The following is a 12,730-nucleotide window of genomic DNA, read 5'->3' as shown; positions in this document are numbered from 1 at the left end:
CCCACAGTGAAACGTATCCAGCTACAGCGACCACGCACAGCAGGTTACATGCAAGGAACGAGCGTCTCCTCCGGTCCAGCCTGCTGAACTTTCAGTCAGAAAGATCTGATTTACAAAAGCCAATATCCAACAAAGCAAGAGGGGAAACATTAAGATATAAAGTATATTTTACATTCACAAAACCTAGAAAATCAGACTCTTCTTTCCAGCAGCTGTTATACATGTGGGACAACTAAGGTCAGCATCCTGAAATTAATACTAGCTATTCAAAAAACACCAAGTTTCTTGCAAAAAGTGGCAAGATGGTGTTTGATGACCAACAAGTGCACATCGATCCAGCAGGAGAATTGCTGTAGCCGCGCCAAAAACACTCCAGTACATAACGCACATTCTCAGAGCAGCTTGCAGAGCTCCTACACGGTGAACAGCTGCTTGGCTCCCTCTTGGGGAAAAACACTGAAATAAAGAAAACTGGTGGTTTGGGGTACTCGAGCAGCATTACCTTAAATGCTCCTGATTTTCAGGAATCCTCCCAGACTCTCTGAAAGAGATGCCACGCTGGGAGGTCCAAGCACATGAAGCAGTTTTGGCTCCACGTGAAGCAATGCAACTGGCTTCAGAGACCATTGTAACTACATGTTTGCTCCCGAAACATTCTGCAAATAGGTCCTGGGAGAACAGCACCCTGGGCCATGATCTTCGTTCAGCTTTATTTAGCTGAGTTCCCCCCCCGGTAGTTTCATTGGCAGAAACACCACCAGGTACGAGACACTTTCTCAGCCCGTGGAGAGGAGAGGGTCACCCTGGGAAGCGTTATGGATGCAGAGGGTAGTCTTTGCTTATGACAGCTCACCAGGGCCACAGACAGCGGCCTCGGTCCAGGTCCTGCTGATGGCACAGCTGGGTGAAGTGGCAGCAGTGGAAAGGTGCTGAGTCTAGATCCCCCCGCAAATGTAAGTTCAGAGTTGTTTGCAGATTAAACATGACTTTAGACTATAGCTGCCTTCAGCTTCCTGCCGAGAATACCAGGGAACCGTCATGGGCACAGATGTCACCCTAGGTCCCCAGGTGACACAGAAAGGCAGTCGATGCGTTTAAGGGGCAACAGCTACTTCCATTTTGTGCACCCATTCATTTGCTCTCCCTCCTGAACACCCTGCCTTCACAGGGGGTTCAAACCCCCTCCTCCCTGTGAGCCACCACCCCCACTGCTCTCCTTGCCCAGACAGCAAGTCTCCCCCTCCAGGACACCATTGATGTCCCTGGGAGGGGATGGGGGATTTAACTCTCAGCACCCCTCTCTGCTAGCAGCAAAAAAACTCCAGTATCTGCAAGCTGCAAGGGAGCTGTTGCTAATATTCCATAGGAGATGGCAGAGGTGGTGACATCTGTGCAATAGACCAGAGGGAGCAAGGAGGAGAGGAGTGGAAAGGCACGCTCTCTTCAGGCACAGCAGAGGATTTAGTCCTCAACAGAGAGGCAGCCACGCGCTGAAGTCTTGGTGCCCCCTTCAAGCACACACACCATCCTCTCCCTGCCTTGCCCCCTCCGCATGCCATGGCACCTACGTGACCTTCCATTTCATGCCACCGACGCTGCAGCATTGCAGCGGGGGACCTAGGGTGACATCTGTGCCCATGACGCTTCCCTGGTATTCTCGGCAGGAAGCTGAAGGCAGCTATAGTCTAAAATCATGTTTAATCTGCAAACAACTCTGAACTTACATTTGCGGGGGGGATCTAGACTCAGCACCTTTCCACTGCTGCCACTTCACCCAGCTGTGCCATCAGCAGGACCTGGACCGAGGCCGCTGTCTGTGGCCCTGGTGAGCTGTCATAAGCAAAGACCTCACACTACGTCCCCCTCCTACAAAGCCGCAGTGTTTATAGCACTGTTTAAGAAATTTTAATTAACAACTAGTGAGATAATACCAAAATAATTTTTTTTTCCCCAATTGAATTTCTCACTTAGTCATGGAAACTCAAGATTTTGCAGAAATAAGTACAAATAGAGGACATCTTGCCTTAGGCAAAGTAAGTACTTTTTATTAAGTGTGTGATCTTAGATGCTTGAGCAATTTTTTTCAAAATATAGTTTGATGCTATTTTGGTCCTTTCAGTGTTTCAGGTCAGTATTGCAAGCACAGGCTAATTACCACCTGAGGTTACTGATCAAGAAGTCGTAATTAATATCTCAACATTTCACCACTTCCTGATTTTATTTCTATTTCTTCCCTGACACAAACTACTTAATAGCAAAGGATGCTTTGCAAAGTAGGGTGATTAGAGGAAATTTATGTATCATTATAAAAAAAATTTCCAAGGTCTATTTCCACATTCTTTAACACTCCCCAAGGGGCATCTTTTGCAAGAAAAACCTCCATTTCTATTAACGTTTCCTTCCCCTTTATGCTATGATTCCTGTATTTGCCCGTCCTGACTAACCTCACACTTACCACTGGCACATCCTCAGAACTGGCAAGTGGGGCAGGGAGAAGCAGCCAGGGCACAATCTGGACCCTGGGGTGAACGGCTCCATCCAGAGAGGGCAGCCAGGGCTCAGCTGTGAGAAGACGGTCAGACGGCAACAGTGGCACCACCAGAGCTCAGCGGTCCTGACCTCCTCCAACACAGAGCCAAGGCCAAGGGGAAGACCATCTTGTTGGGCTTCTTTGTCCCTCCCTGGACGGGGCAGGGGATGCCAGCCATGCTGTGCTGCTACCACTGCATGGAGCCAGGCTGAAGACGTCCCCACCCCAACGAAGGGCACGGTGGCAATGCCCCCCACATGGCTACTGGAGAGGAGCTACCCCTGGTACCAGGAGCACGGCTGCACTGCTGCAGGTCTCCTCTCTGTGGCTCACCACTCCGAACCTACCCTGACCAAAACCAGCCACGGCTGCAGAGTTTTCACAGCACAGTACAGAAGACTCAGTGGAGGGCAGCACACAACCACTTCTACTCTCCGTGCAGACTTTGCACATCCATCCGAGCTGCAGCGCAACTGCAGGACCCCAGCTCTGCAAAAGGTTTCTTAAGGGAAAGAGCAGCACCCTGGTCACAGACTACTCCAACGCCTGGTGGTTAACACAAGATAAGCAGTGCTGGGGGGAGGGAGGGGAAGGGAGACGTGATTCACCTCTCCACGACTTCTTGTCCGTTCCAGCAAAGAGTGTCGTTCTGAACAGCAGAGCTGTGGTTGCAGATGTATTCTGGCAAGCTGCTGTAAAAACTGCTGTGGAACTTCAGCTTCGTAATGAGTTCCCTGGAAGAAAGGGGAGGAAATGGTGCTCAGTTAAAAAAGACGAAAAGAAGATGGGGTCAGCGCATTTTAACCAGTAAGGGTCATCACACAAACACAAGAAAGCAGCTGGGTGCAAACAAACCATGAAGCATTGGTCTTATTTCTGTAGTATGTCAAGTAGCTTTTTCCATCATCCTCAATGTTATTCAGTCAAGGGCTGAGTCCATGTTTCTTAGGGCAAAGATGCATGTGAGGAGAGGGATGCTGGGGCGGCAGAACCTCAGCCCAACCATGCAGCACGCCAAAACCAGAGGAAAGCACCTAAGGAAAGGTGCTGCTGGCTCAGGCCATGCATACAGGGACTGCATCAAAGCAGCAAGCGCTCAGGCTGCCAGCAGTCCCCTCTACCTCACAGAAGGCAACAGAAGCCCCTCGGGAAAGGACAGCCTTGTCACTTGGTCTACCTGACATCGGCCATCCAACACCCCTGCAAGGGCAAGCGGCATTTTTGGTGGTAGACCACAGCGGTCACTCTCAGCATAGACCTGTACAGATCGGTTACACTGGGTTTCATGCTGCACTGTTGAAAATACACGATTTTTAAGGAGTACACTGGGCTGGCCGTGGAGTCACAGCCGGCATTCAAAGGATCACGTTACACTCAGCAAAATGGCTCTGCCCCAGAAGGCAGGAGAAGCCGCAGGAGCAGTGCTTGAGCCAGACAAGAGGAGACCCCCACCTTGTGCTCCCCCTTCCCAGCACCAAGGAACCTTGTCCCCAGCAGGTCCCCTTCAGCAGCCGACCAGAAGTGCCAGGACAGTCTGACCTGGGGGACACTGCCAGCCGCCAGAAAGGGGACAGGGGCTGCCCCAGGGTCTGTCCCCTCAGGGGCACTCAGCAGCTGTCACTGGGAAACACTGGCAGATTTAATTAGGTAAATGGCATAAAAAGTATGATAATATGAATAGCAGGGACTGGAGGAAGTAAGGCTTGGCCTCAGAGTCTCCTGGCTTGGGTTCAGCACGTTTCCCCCTTTGGCAAGGGGTTAGTTCTTGGCCTCCTTCCTCCCCAGGAGGAATGATGAGGGGTCAGCACCTCGAGCTGGGAGCCCTCTCAGGGGCATCCCCTTGGCCCCACAGCAGTGGGACCTCCATGCCCTGCCAGCTGCGGGGAGCTGCCCAGCCATGCCAGGCTGTCAGACACAGCAGGCTTAGGCAGGCTGGGGTGCAGAGGGGGTGCCCAGCTCCCTCCATCCCTCTTTACTCGGGGATTTCGCGGGGCTCTCTCTCCAGATGAAGCCCCTGACTGCCAGCTGGGGGCAGGCGAAACACGGAGAAGCCGCCCCAGTGCCAGCAAAGGCAGCCTGCGCTGCTCTGCTCTGACTTTTTTCTAGCGAGGAGCCTGTTTCTGCCCTGGTGGGACTGACACAGCCAGCGCAGGCAGAGCCAGCAGCTGATGAAGGCAGGGGGGCACCTAAGTCCTCCTTTGGGTCACCACAAGGCACCCTGCCAGGGTATCACAGACACCAACCCGCCCGTCACTGTCCATGCCAATGAACAAGCCCGATCAGTCAAAGCCCCTCCAAAGGGTGGGAGTTCAGCCCACACCCCCCCTGCATAAACTGGAAGGGTGCTTCAGACATTCACCTCCCGCATGAACCACCTCCTACGGCCATCTCTTCCCCTGGGCTTACAGTGGGGCAGGAGGTCCAACCAACACCATTTTGAAAGCCAAAATAGGGCAAGACCTGGGTCTTCAGTTACGCCAAACCCTGAGCAGGACAAGCTTTACGCTGCCCATCACACACGGCTCCTTACATCCTAGATACTGCCTTGCTTCCCATCCTGCAGACCCCGGCAGTGCTGGGGAGAAGGGAGGGAAGAAAACTACCAGGCAGCAGAGCTCCCCACCGGGCAGGAGAAACTCCATATCTGCAGGTATGAGCTCATGTAATTCATCGCAGCAGATTTCATTAGACTTCACAGTCCTCAAAGGACATCTCTGGCAGAGCCTGGGCTGTGTAACCCTCCAATGTGTTGAGACAATGGAAGAATGCAAGCCCTGGTGATATATCTCATGGGAACCGTATCAAGAATGTGGCCCTGTTACTCTTTAAAGAGAAATGCATCCAACTTTATCTATCCCATTCCAAAAATTGCCAAGCTTGCCTGTTTCTCTTCCGCAAGGATTTTACTGCTGTCTTGAATACAAGAAAAGGCATCGCATGCCTCTGGGTGTGCTTTCAGATCCAGGGGGGAGACGCATCCCCCCGACACAGCAGTGTAAGCTCACTGAATTACAGCTTCCATTTACAGAGGGAAGGAAGCAAAGGGTGCAGTGCCAGCAGTGGAGGTACCTGCTTCACTTTGAAAATATTCAGTAAAATGCTGTTAAAATTCCTGGACTACCATAAAGACTGCACACAATAAAAAGGGAAATAAGCCCCCCTTACCTACACACACAGTGTTACATGCAGTGTTTCAGGCTCGAGCGACCATTTCCACCTGTAACTACACCTGTATTTGTGGCGCTATAGCAGTGCCCAAGAAACCCAGACAAGGCATTAGTGTATGAACCTGGGTGCCTGGTGCATTGCAAAATAGTAAAACAAAGAAGAAAAGCAGAAGGCAGTTTTACAGTAGTGTGGTTTTTTTTTAAAAAAAAAAAAAAAAAAAGAGGGATGCACTCTGTGAGAACACACTTGTAGACACTTTGCTGCACTTCAGAGCTACCTGTAGAGTAGCTCTGATGTTCAGAGTCAAAACCAGCTGCAGGTTTATGGGCAAGGGAAACAAGGAGCTCTTCCACCCGCTTCCACCTGGCCAACCCATATGGCAACCGCTCCTGCAGCCCATCCCACAGACACCATGCTCAGCCCAAGCACTCTCACCTCCTCCTGCTCGACAAAGTTTCTTCTTGCTCAACATGAGTCACCTTCATGACCTTCTTGTCAATGAAAAGGTCTTCGGGGTAATTAGCCGATCGATACTGCCTCTGCTGAGTGTGGCCACACAACCGGCTGATCTGGAAAACACAAACACAGCAGCATGAGGAAACGTTGGGACCAGAAACGCTGCAGGAAAACAGCCGAGGTGCACGCTGGCACCTGCATGGGAGCTGCTCTGTTGTCCTGTCATCCCCATCTCCCATAGCTCACACAAGCACCTGAAAGCAAACTACCGCCCTAAGGATGCAACTCTGCTCTTGAACGAACCTGCCCTGTGGGAGGGAAGGCAGGGAACTCCAAGTGAGATTTTTGGGCATCACAGTGCCCCTGTGGCTATCAAAACCCCTGAGCTGCAGGCATGGCCAGCAAGTGTCCCTGTGCTCGGTTACCCTCATGCTGGCAGAAGGGGGCTGGAGATGTTCCCTGCTCCTTCCTTGCTGCAAGCGGTAGCATCTCAAGACTGTACACTCCAGCTCTCTAGCCAGACTTTAGGAAACACCTCCCCTCTGAAGGTAAATCTTAAGACACTGGTTCTGCACCTCAAGGCAGCTCAGCATCCACACGGGCTGCGCTGCAGGTGCCCAGCAAAGAGCATCACACACATTGTTACTAATTAAAAAAAATAAAAATCAAGGTCTAAAATACAGCAAGCATTGTGGCTGCAGCCCAGTCATACCATGGGAGGTCTTGATTAACAGGGCTCTGCTAATGACACAAATTAGCTCATTAGCATACAGATGATTTGGTAACCAGCTGCAGCAGTGAGGGAAAGAATCCAAAATGCCTCATTAAAGCTCTCCTGCATGGCCACTGTCCCGAGACTCAGCCAGCAGCGCTGCGGCTGCTGCTGCAGTCCCTGCTGCAGATGGACTTGCAGCCATTTCCTTCTCTAGGAGACTACCAAGGGACAACTGTCCCCCTGAGGCACTGCCACCACTGGGAAATTCACCTTTTGAACCACCCTCTGCAGGACTCATCCATGCTGGGTTGTGAAGGTTGCTCTGCCAACTGCCAGGACCACAAAGGCACCGCAGGTAACGGCAACCCCTCTTTCCCTTGAGTCTCATCCCACCGCTTGCATCCAGGCTTGGGACCAACCACGTACCCATAAAATGCCTGTTCCTTGCAGCACTCCATTTGTCTTCACGCCACAACAAACCAAGGCAGCCAGCTAAACTCCCAGTTAGCCACACACCAGAAGCTAAAAACACAGCCCACTGCCCCAAGATACAAGTATCTGATGTGTAAAGAGAAGAGATTAATTCTATTACATCCTGCATTGGGTGGGCAAATAAATTAGTAATATCACCTCCTTCATTATCAAGAACAGCACAGTTTGTTTGTTCAGGCTGCCATACAATGAAGACTGAAAGAGAAGCCTCCTGGGAGCCAGGCGCTGCCGTTTCATGTTCACAGAGCGGTGGGGAGAGATGCTGCCACCGGTCCCTTCTGCGCCTGCAGTTCCCTCTGCTGAATCGGCTCCTCCTGCAGCTGCCAGGGGAGCAGTTTCTGCATCATCTTACTGGTTTTTTTCTCCATTGCCCTCCTTTGGCTGTCTTTCTTCTCTGCCTTGCCAACCCAAACTCTTGCAGAAGAACATATTAGCCCTACTGCCCTTCCTACATCATGTGGCAGGCTTGAAAAAACAGAGGGAGTCAGAAAAAATGACCACCACATGTGGGCTGTTTGCTTTGCCTTTCGGGTTCTCCTTTAGCACTCATCTCTCTCTCCTAAGATCTGCAGGTAATCCTCTGATGCAGGCAGCCAGGACCCAGAGGAAATCGTGGGGCAGCAGGAGACCTGGACAAGGACATTTGGGACACCCAAGACCCCACCACTAGAGAATGGGTCTGCACATCTCATGCTCCCTCTGTGCTGGCTGGTGCCACCACCCCTGGAATGGGGAGCTCTGCAGGAGAACAGGAGGATGCGCGAGTCTGTGGACTACCCTGCTCAAAGGTGCCCTCCAAGCCCACCGGGAGGGTCAGAGATAAGACCTGCCATGCAGCTACCCCAGGGAAACACAAGGTACGCCAGAGCTACAGGGCAGCGCACACAGAACAAGCAATGCTACAAAAGCAGCATTGCTGCACCCACGCTCTGCATGGGCATGTAAAGCCGTGGAGAGAAGTGGGAAAAGGTCGGATATTTTAAGCTGCCATTTGTGGTGACTCCCTTTGATTCTCCCCTGTGAAAAGCCCCTCCCCCCCTTCCCTTTCCAAAGCCCGCCTTTCAGCTGGTGAAGCCTATTGAACCCCAAGAGAAGAGCAAGTCCAGAATCAAGGCTTTTTTCCCAAAGATGCTGAGACACGCTGAATGGGAGGGGAGGGCCGAAACGACAGCATGAACAATGGCACCACCCGAGAGCATGCTTCAAACGGCAAGGCGGCCGAGTGGCCGGGGGCTGCCTCATCTCCCACCCAGCACTGAAGGTATCACAGCCCCTCCGCTCCCAGCTCTTCTGCAGGAGCTGAGGCTCAGCCGCATCCTCACAGCCCCACATGGCATCTGGGTACCACAGGCTCCTGCAAGGGATGGAACCCCAGAGAGGACCATGTTAGCCCTGCCATTGGGACAGTGCAGGCAAAATCTTCATGGATGGATGGTTGGAAAGTTTGAGCAGTGCTTCCAAGTTTTTGCTTATTAATTTATTTAAGGACCAACTAACCTTTTCAGCAAAAAACAAACAACACTGCAGCCCATCTTGCGAAGTCATGGTGAAATGATTGTCACATTTTAGTCAAACAAAAACCTGGCTGAGATTTGAACTTTAAATAAAGTGAGAGAATGTAAAAGTAACAGATTGCCTGCTCATTTGCAGGGGCGGCATAGCATGCACTTTTCAGGGGAGGGAAGGATTTCACAAGCCATCTGCCAAACTCTGCTGGGCCACAAGCCGTCCTAGGACAACGGCTCAGAAACCCTCTTTCAATCTTTCCCTCTTTTTGAGTCCTGCTGCAAAATCAGGAACACATGAACCAAGATACCCAGCCTCTTCCTAAGCACCGCTATTTTAAAGGGAGCTCCAAATTTCAAAAAGGTCCAGAAAAATACCACAGTAGGGCAGTCAGAGGAGGGACAACACAAGCCTCAGACCTTGAGGGGGGAAAAATAACCTGTGATGCTTCAGCTCCCCAAGCATCATTTGCTTTGGCAGGAGCAAGGACTGCCAGATCCCCAGCAAGGTGGTACACCTGCAAGAGCAGAGCACGAAAGGAAGGCAGCATATCTAATTGCATGTGCTAAACTAGTAACGAGTGACAGCAGTAGTATGCAGTTGCCTCCCGCCACACAAACATAAATGTGAAATGCAAAGCAAATCAACAGAATGGAACCACTAGCTCTTCTCCTGGGGCTCCGCACACTGTCAGTGGATTGTAAATATACACAAGCCCTTATCTAAAATATATTCGGTGTAAGAGCTGTGCAGTCTCTTATTTTACATCACACTCTCAATCCCAGAACAGGCTGAAGTTTGAAGCATCAGGCCAGAAAAAAAATTAAGATGTGAAATCAAAGGGCAGAGTGCTTTTTAGGCAACCGGGGTTGGGGGTTTTGTTTGTTTTTAAGAAGATCTGCCTGTCTACCAAAAACCTGCTGCGAGAGAACACAAGGCAAGCAAAACCCTCCCAAAGCCCTGAACTTTTACAAGCCCCAAAAGCCACCGATACTGTAACAGCCAAAGCAAAATCTCCCTGCCCCAGCTCATTAACAAACTCACTAATTACCAGATTTCATTAGTCTCCTCCACTTGAGCATGACCCAGGTCACAAGGGGAACACTTTGCCTCCTGCCGACCGCTACCCATCACTCCATTTCTTTATTCCAGCCGCAGGGAGAGACGGAGCCCGCTGGTCGAGCAGAGCTCCCTGGGGATCGAGCGGCTCCCCGGAGCCGGCCAGCTGCTCGCCATCCCGCACCCACCGGGGAAGCAGCTGGCTCCTGAAACCCCGGGGAGCCACACACCATGCAACGGCTCTGCTTTTAGAGGGAACATTGATTTGAGAGAAGTACAGGGACAAAGCTAATGGAATAGCATTATCAGCCCTCTTTAACGCTTCCCCATTAATTTAAGGGGAGAGATGCCAGAGGACTGCAGGGAGCATGGAAACCAAGCACCATGAGCAGGCAGGGACCAGACCCGCTGCTTCCAGCTGCATCAACTGCGGCAGGGTAAAGCACAACACTGGTCCACGTAGGTGCCCACAAGCCAACGGGAACCAGGACCATTGGGCTAGGGTTAAATTATGTCATTGAAAGAGCAGTGACCGCAGTACCAAGTTCTGTGCACAGCATCACAGCCTTGGTGCAGCTGACGGAGGGCAAAAGTCCTGCAGGCACCACTGGCCCGGCTGCGGCAGCTGGCACCGCTCGCAGCACCAGGGCCACCGCTGGAACCGGCTCCGCTGCCCAGGCACAAGGCAGGGCAGCCGCACGGGGCAACAACCCCTCACCTTGCACAGCTGCAAGCAATCCAGCGTGGGCGACATCGGAAAGCAGCACACATGTGATCCTCGGTGCCAATTTGAGCATCACTTCCAAGAGTAAGCACTTTTTAAAGGTAATTTTCTAGAAGATTTTTATTTTGGGGGGGAAAAAAAGCGAATCAGCCTCCCCTTGGAAGAGAGTGCATTGGACGCTGTTGAATACCTGCTGCTGCCGCGTCTCATTCAGCCCATGAGCTCCGCTCTGCTCTAAAGCAGAGCCTGCTGTATTTGACCTTTGCTTAAACTTTACGTGGAGTTTCCATTTGTCTTCTCTGTGAACTGTTCTGCTTATAGATTCATTCTCCAGGAAGACACAGTGGTTTTTTTCCTTTCAAGGGGATGGCCTCATTTCTGAAGATTTCCTCCCGCAATCTTCTCTGCTCTCTGGAGTTCACGTATGTCATTTTATACCTATTCCTGAGTTTCCTTTGGGAGAAGCTGCACATTAAACTGAAAAGTGATTAACTATTATAATTGATTTGAACACAGCCTCTGACAGGGTGATTTGCTATGGTATGCACAGGAGAGACAACCACAGACCTCAAGAAAACATGCTACCTTTGGAGGAACCAACTGGTGCTCACTAAACCGGTGATCATCATTCAGCCATGGAACCCAGTTTGACCAGTAAAGCGGAAAGCCTCAATAACGCAGCTGCCTGCGTTGGCACTTCTTCCCCCATTCTTTTTAACAACCTACTCTGCTACACATCACACGTATTATTAGCATTATAAAGAACGCATTTGTGCCCCATTTATCTTCAAAGTCACCATAAAAGTGAACCTGAAGTCTATTACTCAAGCGCTGCTATAGAAATCCGCTTAATTAAATTCTAAAGGGCTTAAACCAAAAATATACATTGCGATGATGTGGGATAGAACATAAACTTTTTAATAGTAGTAACCAAGAACATTTACCATTTCTACAGGTGTAATAAAAATGCTAATATATGTTAATGTTTAGTCTGTGGTTAATGTTTTGTCTTGTTAATTTCCCCCGGGCTTTTATTACTGATTTAAATCTGCCACACTGCCCCAGTGATTGCATCCTCTTCCACAAACTGCATGACACACTCTCAAACAAATGCTGATTGACTGAAGTGAAGAAACATTTAGCTAGGACAAACATTCTTATTATATGCTTGTAATCATTATATACATTTTGTCAGTAAGATGGGAAAAAGATGATTCCCTGCTCCCTCGCTCTTCTCACAGCAGAAAATATGATTATGGGCATAAAAATGAATTTACAAGCCTTTATTTTAGGAAGCACATCATTATTAGCTAAGTAATGATTGTTCTTCTGGTTCCAGGCACTCAAGCAGAAGGAATAAACGGAGTCTGGTAACACAGATGTCTTCTACGCATATTTCACTAAAATTCCTCATTAATGGAGTACTAAATGTTATTAATCAGCTCTATAGTATTACAACTTCCAGTATCCAGACATCACCTTGCACGGATTACATAAGAGGCAACATCCTAACTCACTCACGCAGAGCAGTGGGAATCGCGGGAAGTGACCTACTCTCCGTGCCGAGAAGAGCGCTTAATAATGCATTGCCTTTAAATAATGCAACACTATAATGTGTAAAATGCATACAAACACTAATGCTTAAAATAACAGAGTGCCTGTCACACCAGTGCCTGCAGTGATGCCCAGGACATGCTACAAACACATGCTACAAATGCTCAGGGACCCCTGCAACTACCAGACCATCTGAAGGCCATCACCACCTGGCTGGGAGATCAGCTCTTCAAACTCCTGCAAGACCGCAGAGGCATCAAGGAGGCACTTCTAGAAGGAATTAACTTCATTTTTGTATTCCATCCTTCATGCAGAGCATCGTAAGACACTTTGCAGAGTCTCAGTGTCACAACAGGAACCTGGGGCCCAGGGAGGACTGATGGGTGCCCCTCCCCGACCTCATTTCTTGTCTGCAAAGACCACTCTGCCCAGCTCAACTGGGAGAAAAAACAAGAAGGGGCTCAAGACTCGGTGGAAGAGAAGCCAACAGCACAGCCACGCTTGCAGACCCCAGCTGCTGCCCAAG

General features: G+C 50.3%; 1 protein-coding gene across 1 annotated transcript in view; it reads right to left on the bottom strand.

Annotated features, from left to right (window-relative positions):
• Positions 1-12,730, bottom strand: part of GPC3 (glypican 3) — a 154,971-nt gene that overhangs the window by 55,607 nt on the left and 86,634 nt on the right. The window contains exons 4-5 of the mRNA XM_056360059.1: positions 6,134-6,267; positions 3,139-3,264 (exon numbers count right to left, since the gene is read on the bottom strand). Of these exons, the coding sequence (XP_056216034.1) occupies positions 3,139-3,264; positions 6,134-6,267 (260 nt within the window). The remainder of the gene's footprint in view (positions 1-3,138; positions 3,265-6,133; positions 6,268-12,730) is intronic.

Source organism: Falco biarmicus, chromosome 14 (assembly GCF_023638135.1).
Source record: "Falco biarmicus isolate bFalBia1 chromosome 14, bFalBia1.pri, whole genome shotgun sequence".
Taxonomy (NCBI): Eukaryota; Metazoa; Chordata; class Aves; order Falconiformes; family Falconidae; genus Falco; species Falco biarmicus.
Note: the sequence above shows the minus strand (reverse complement) of the source record. Positions and strands in the feature narration are given on the sequence as shown.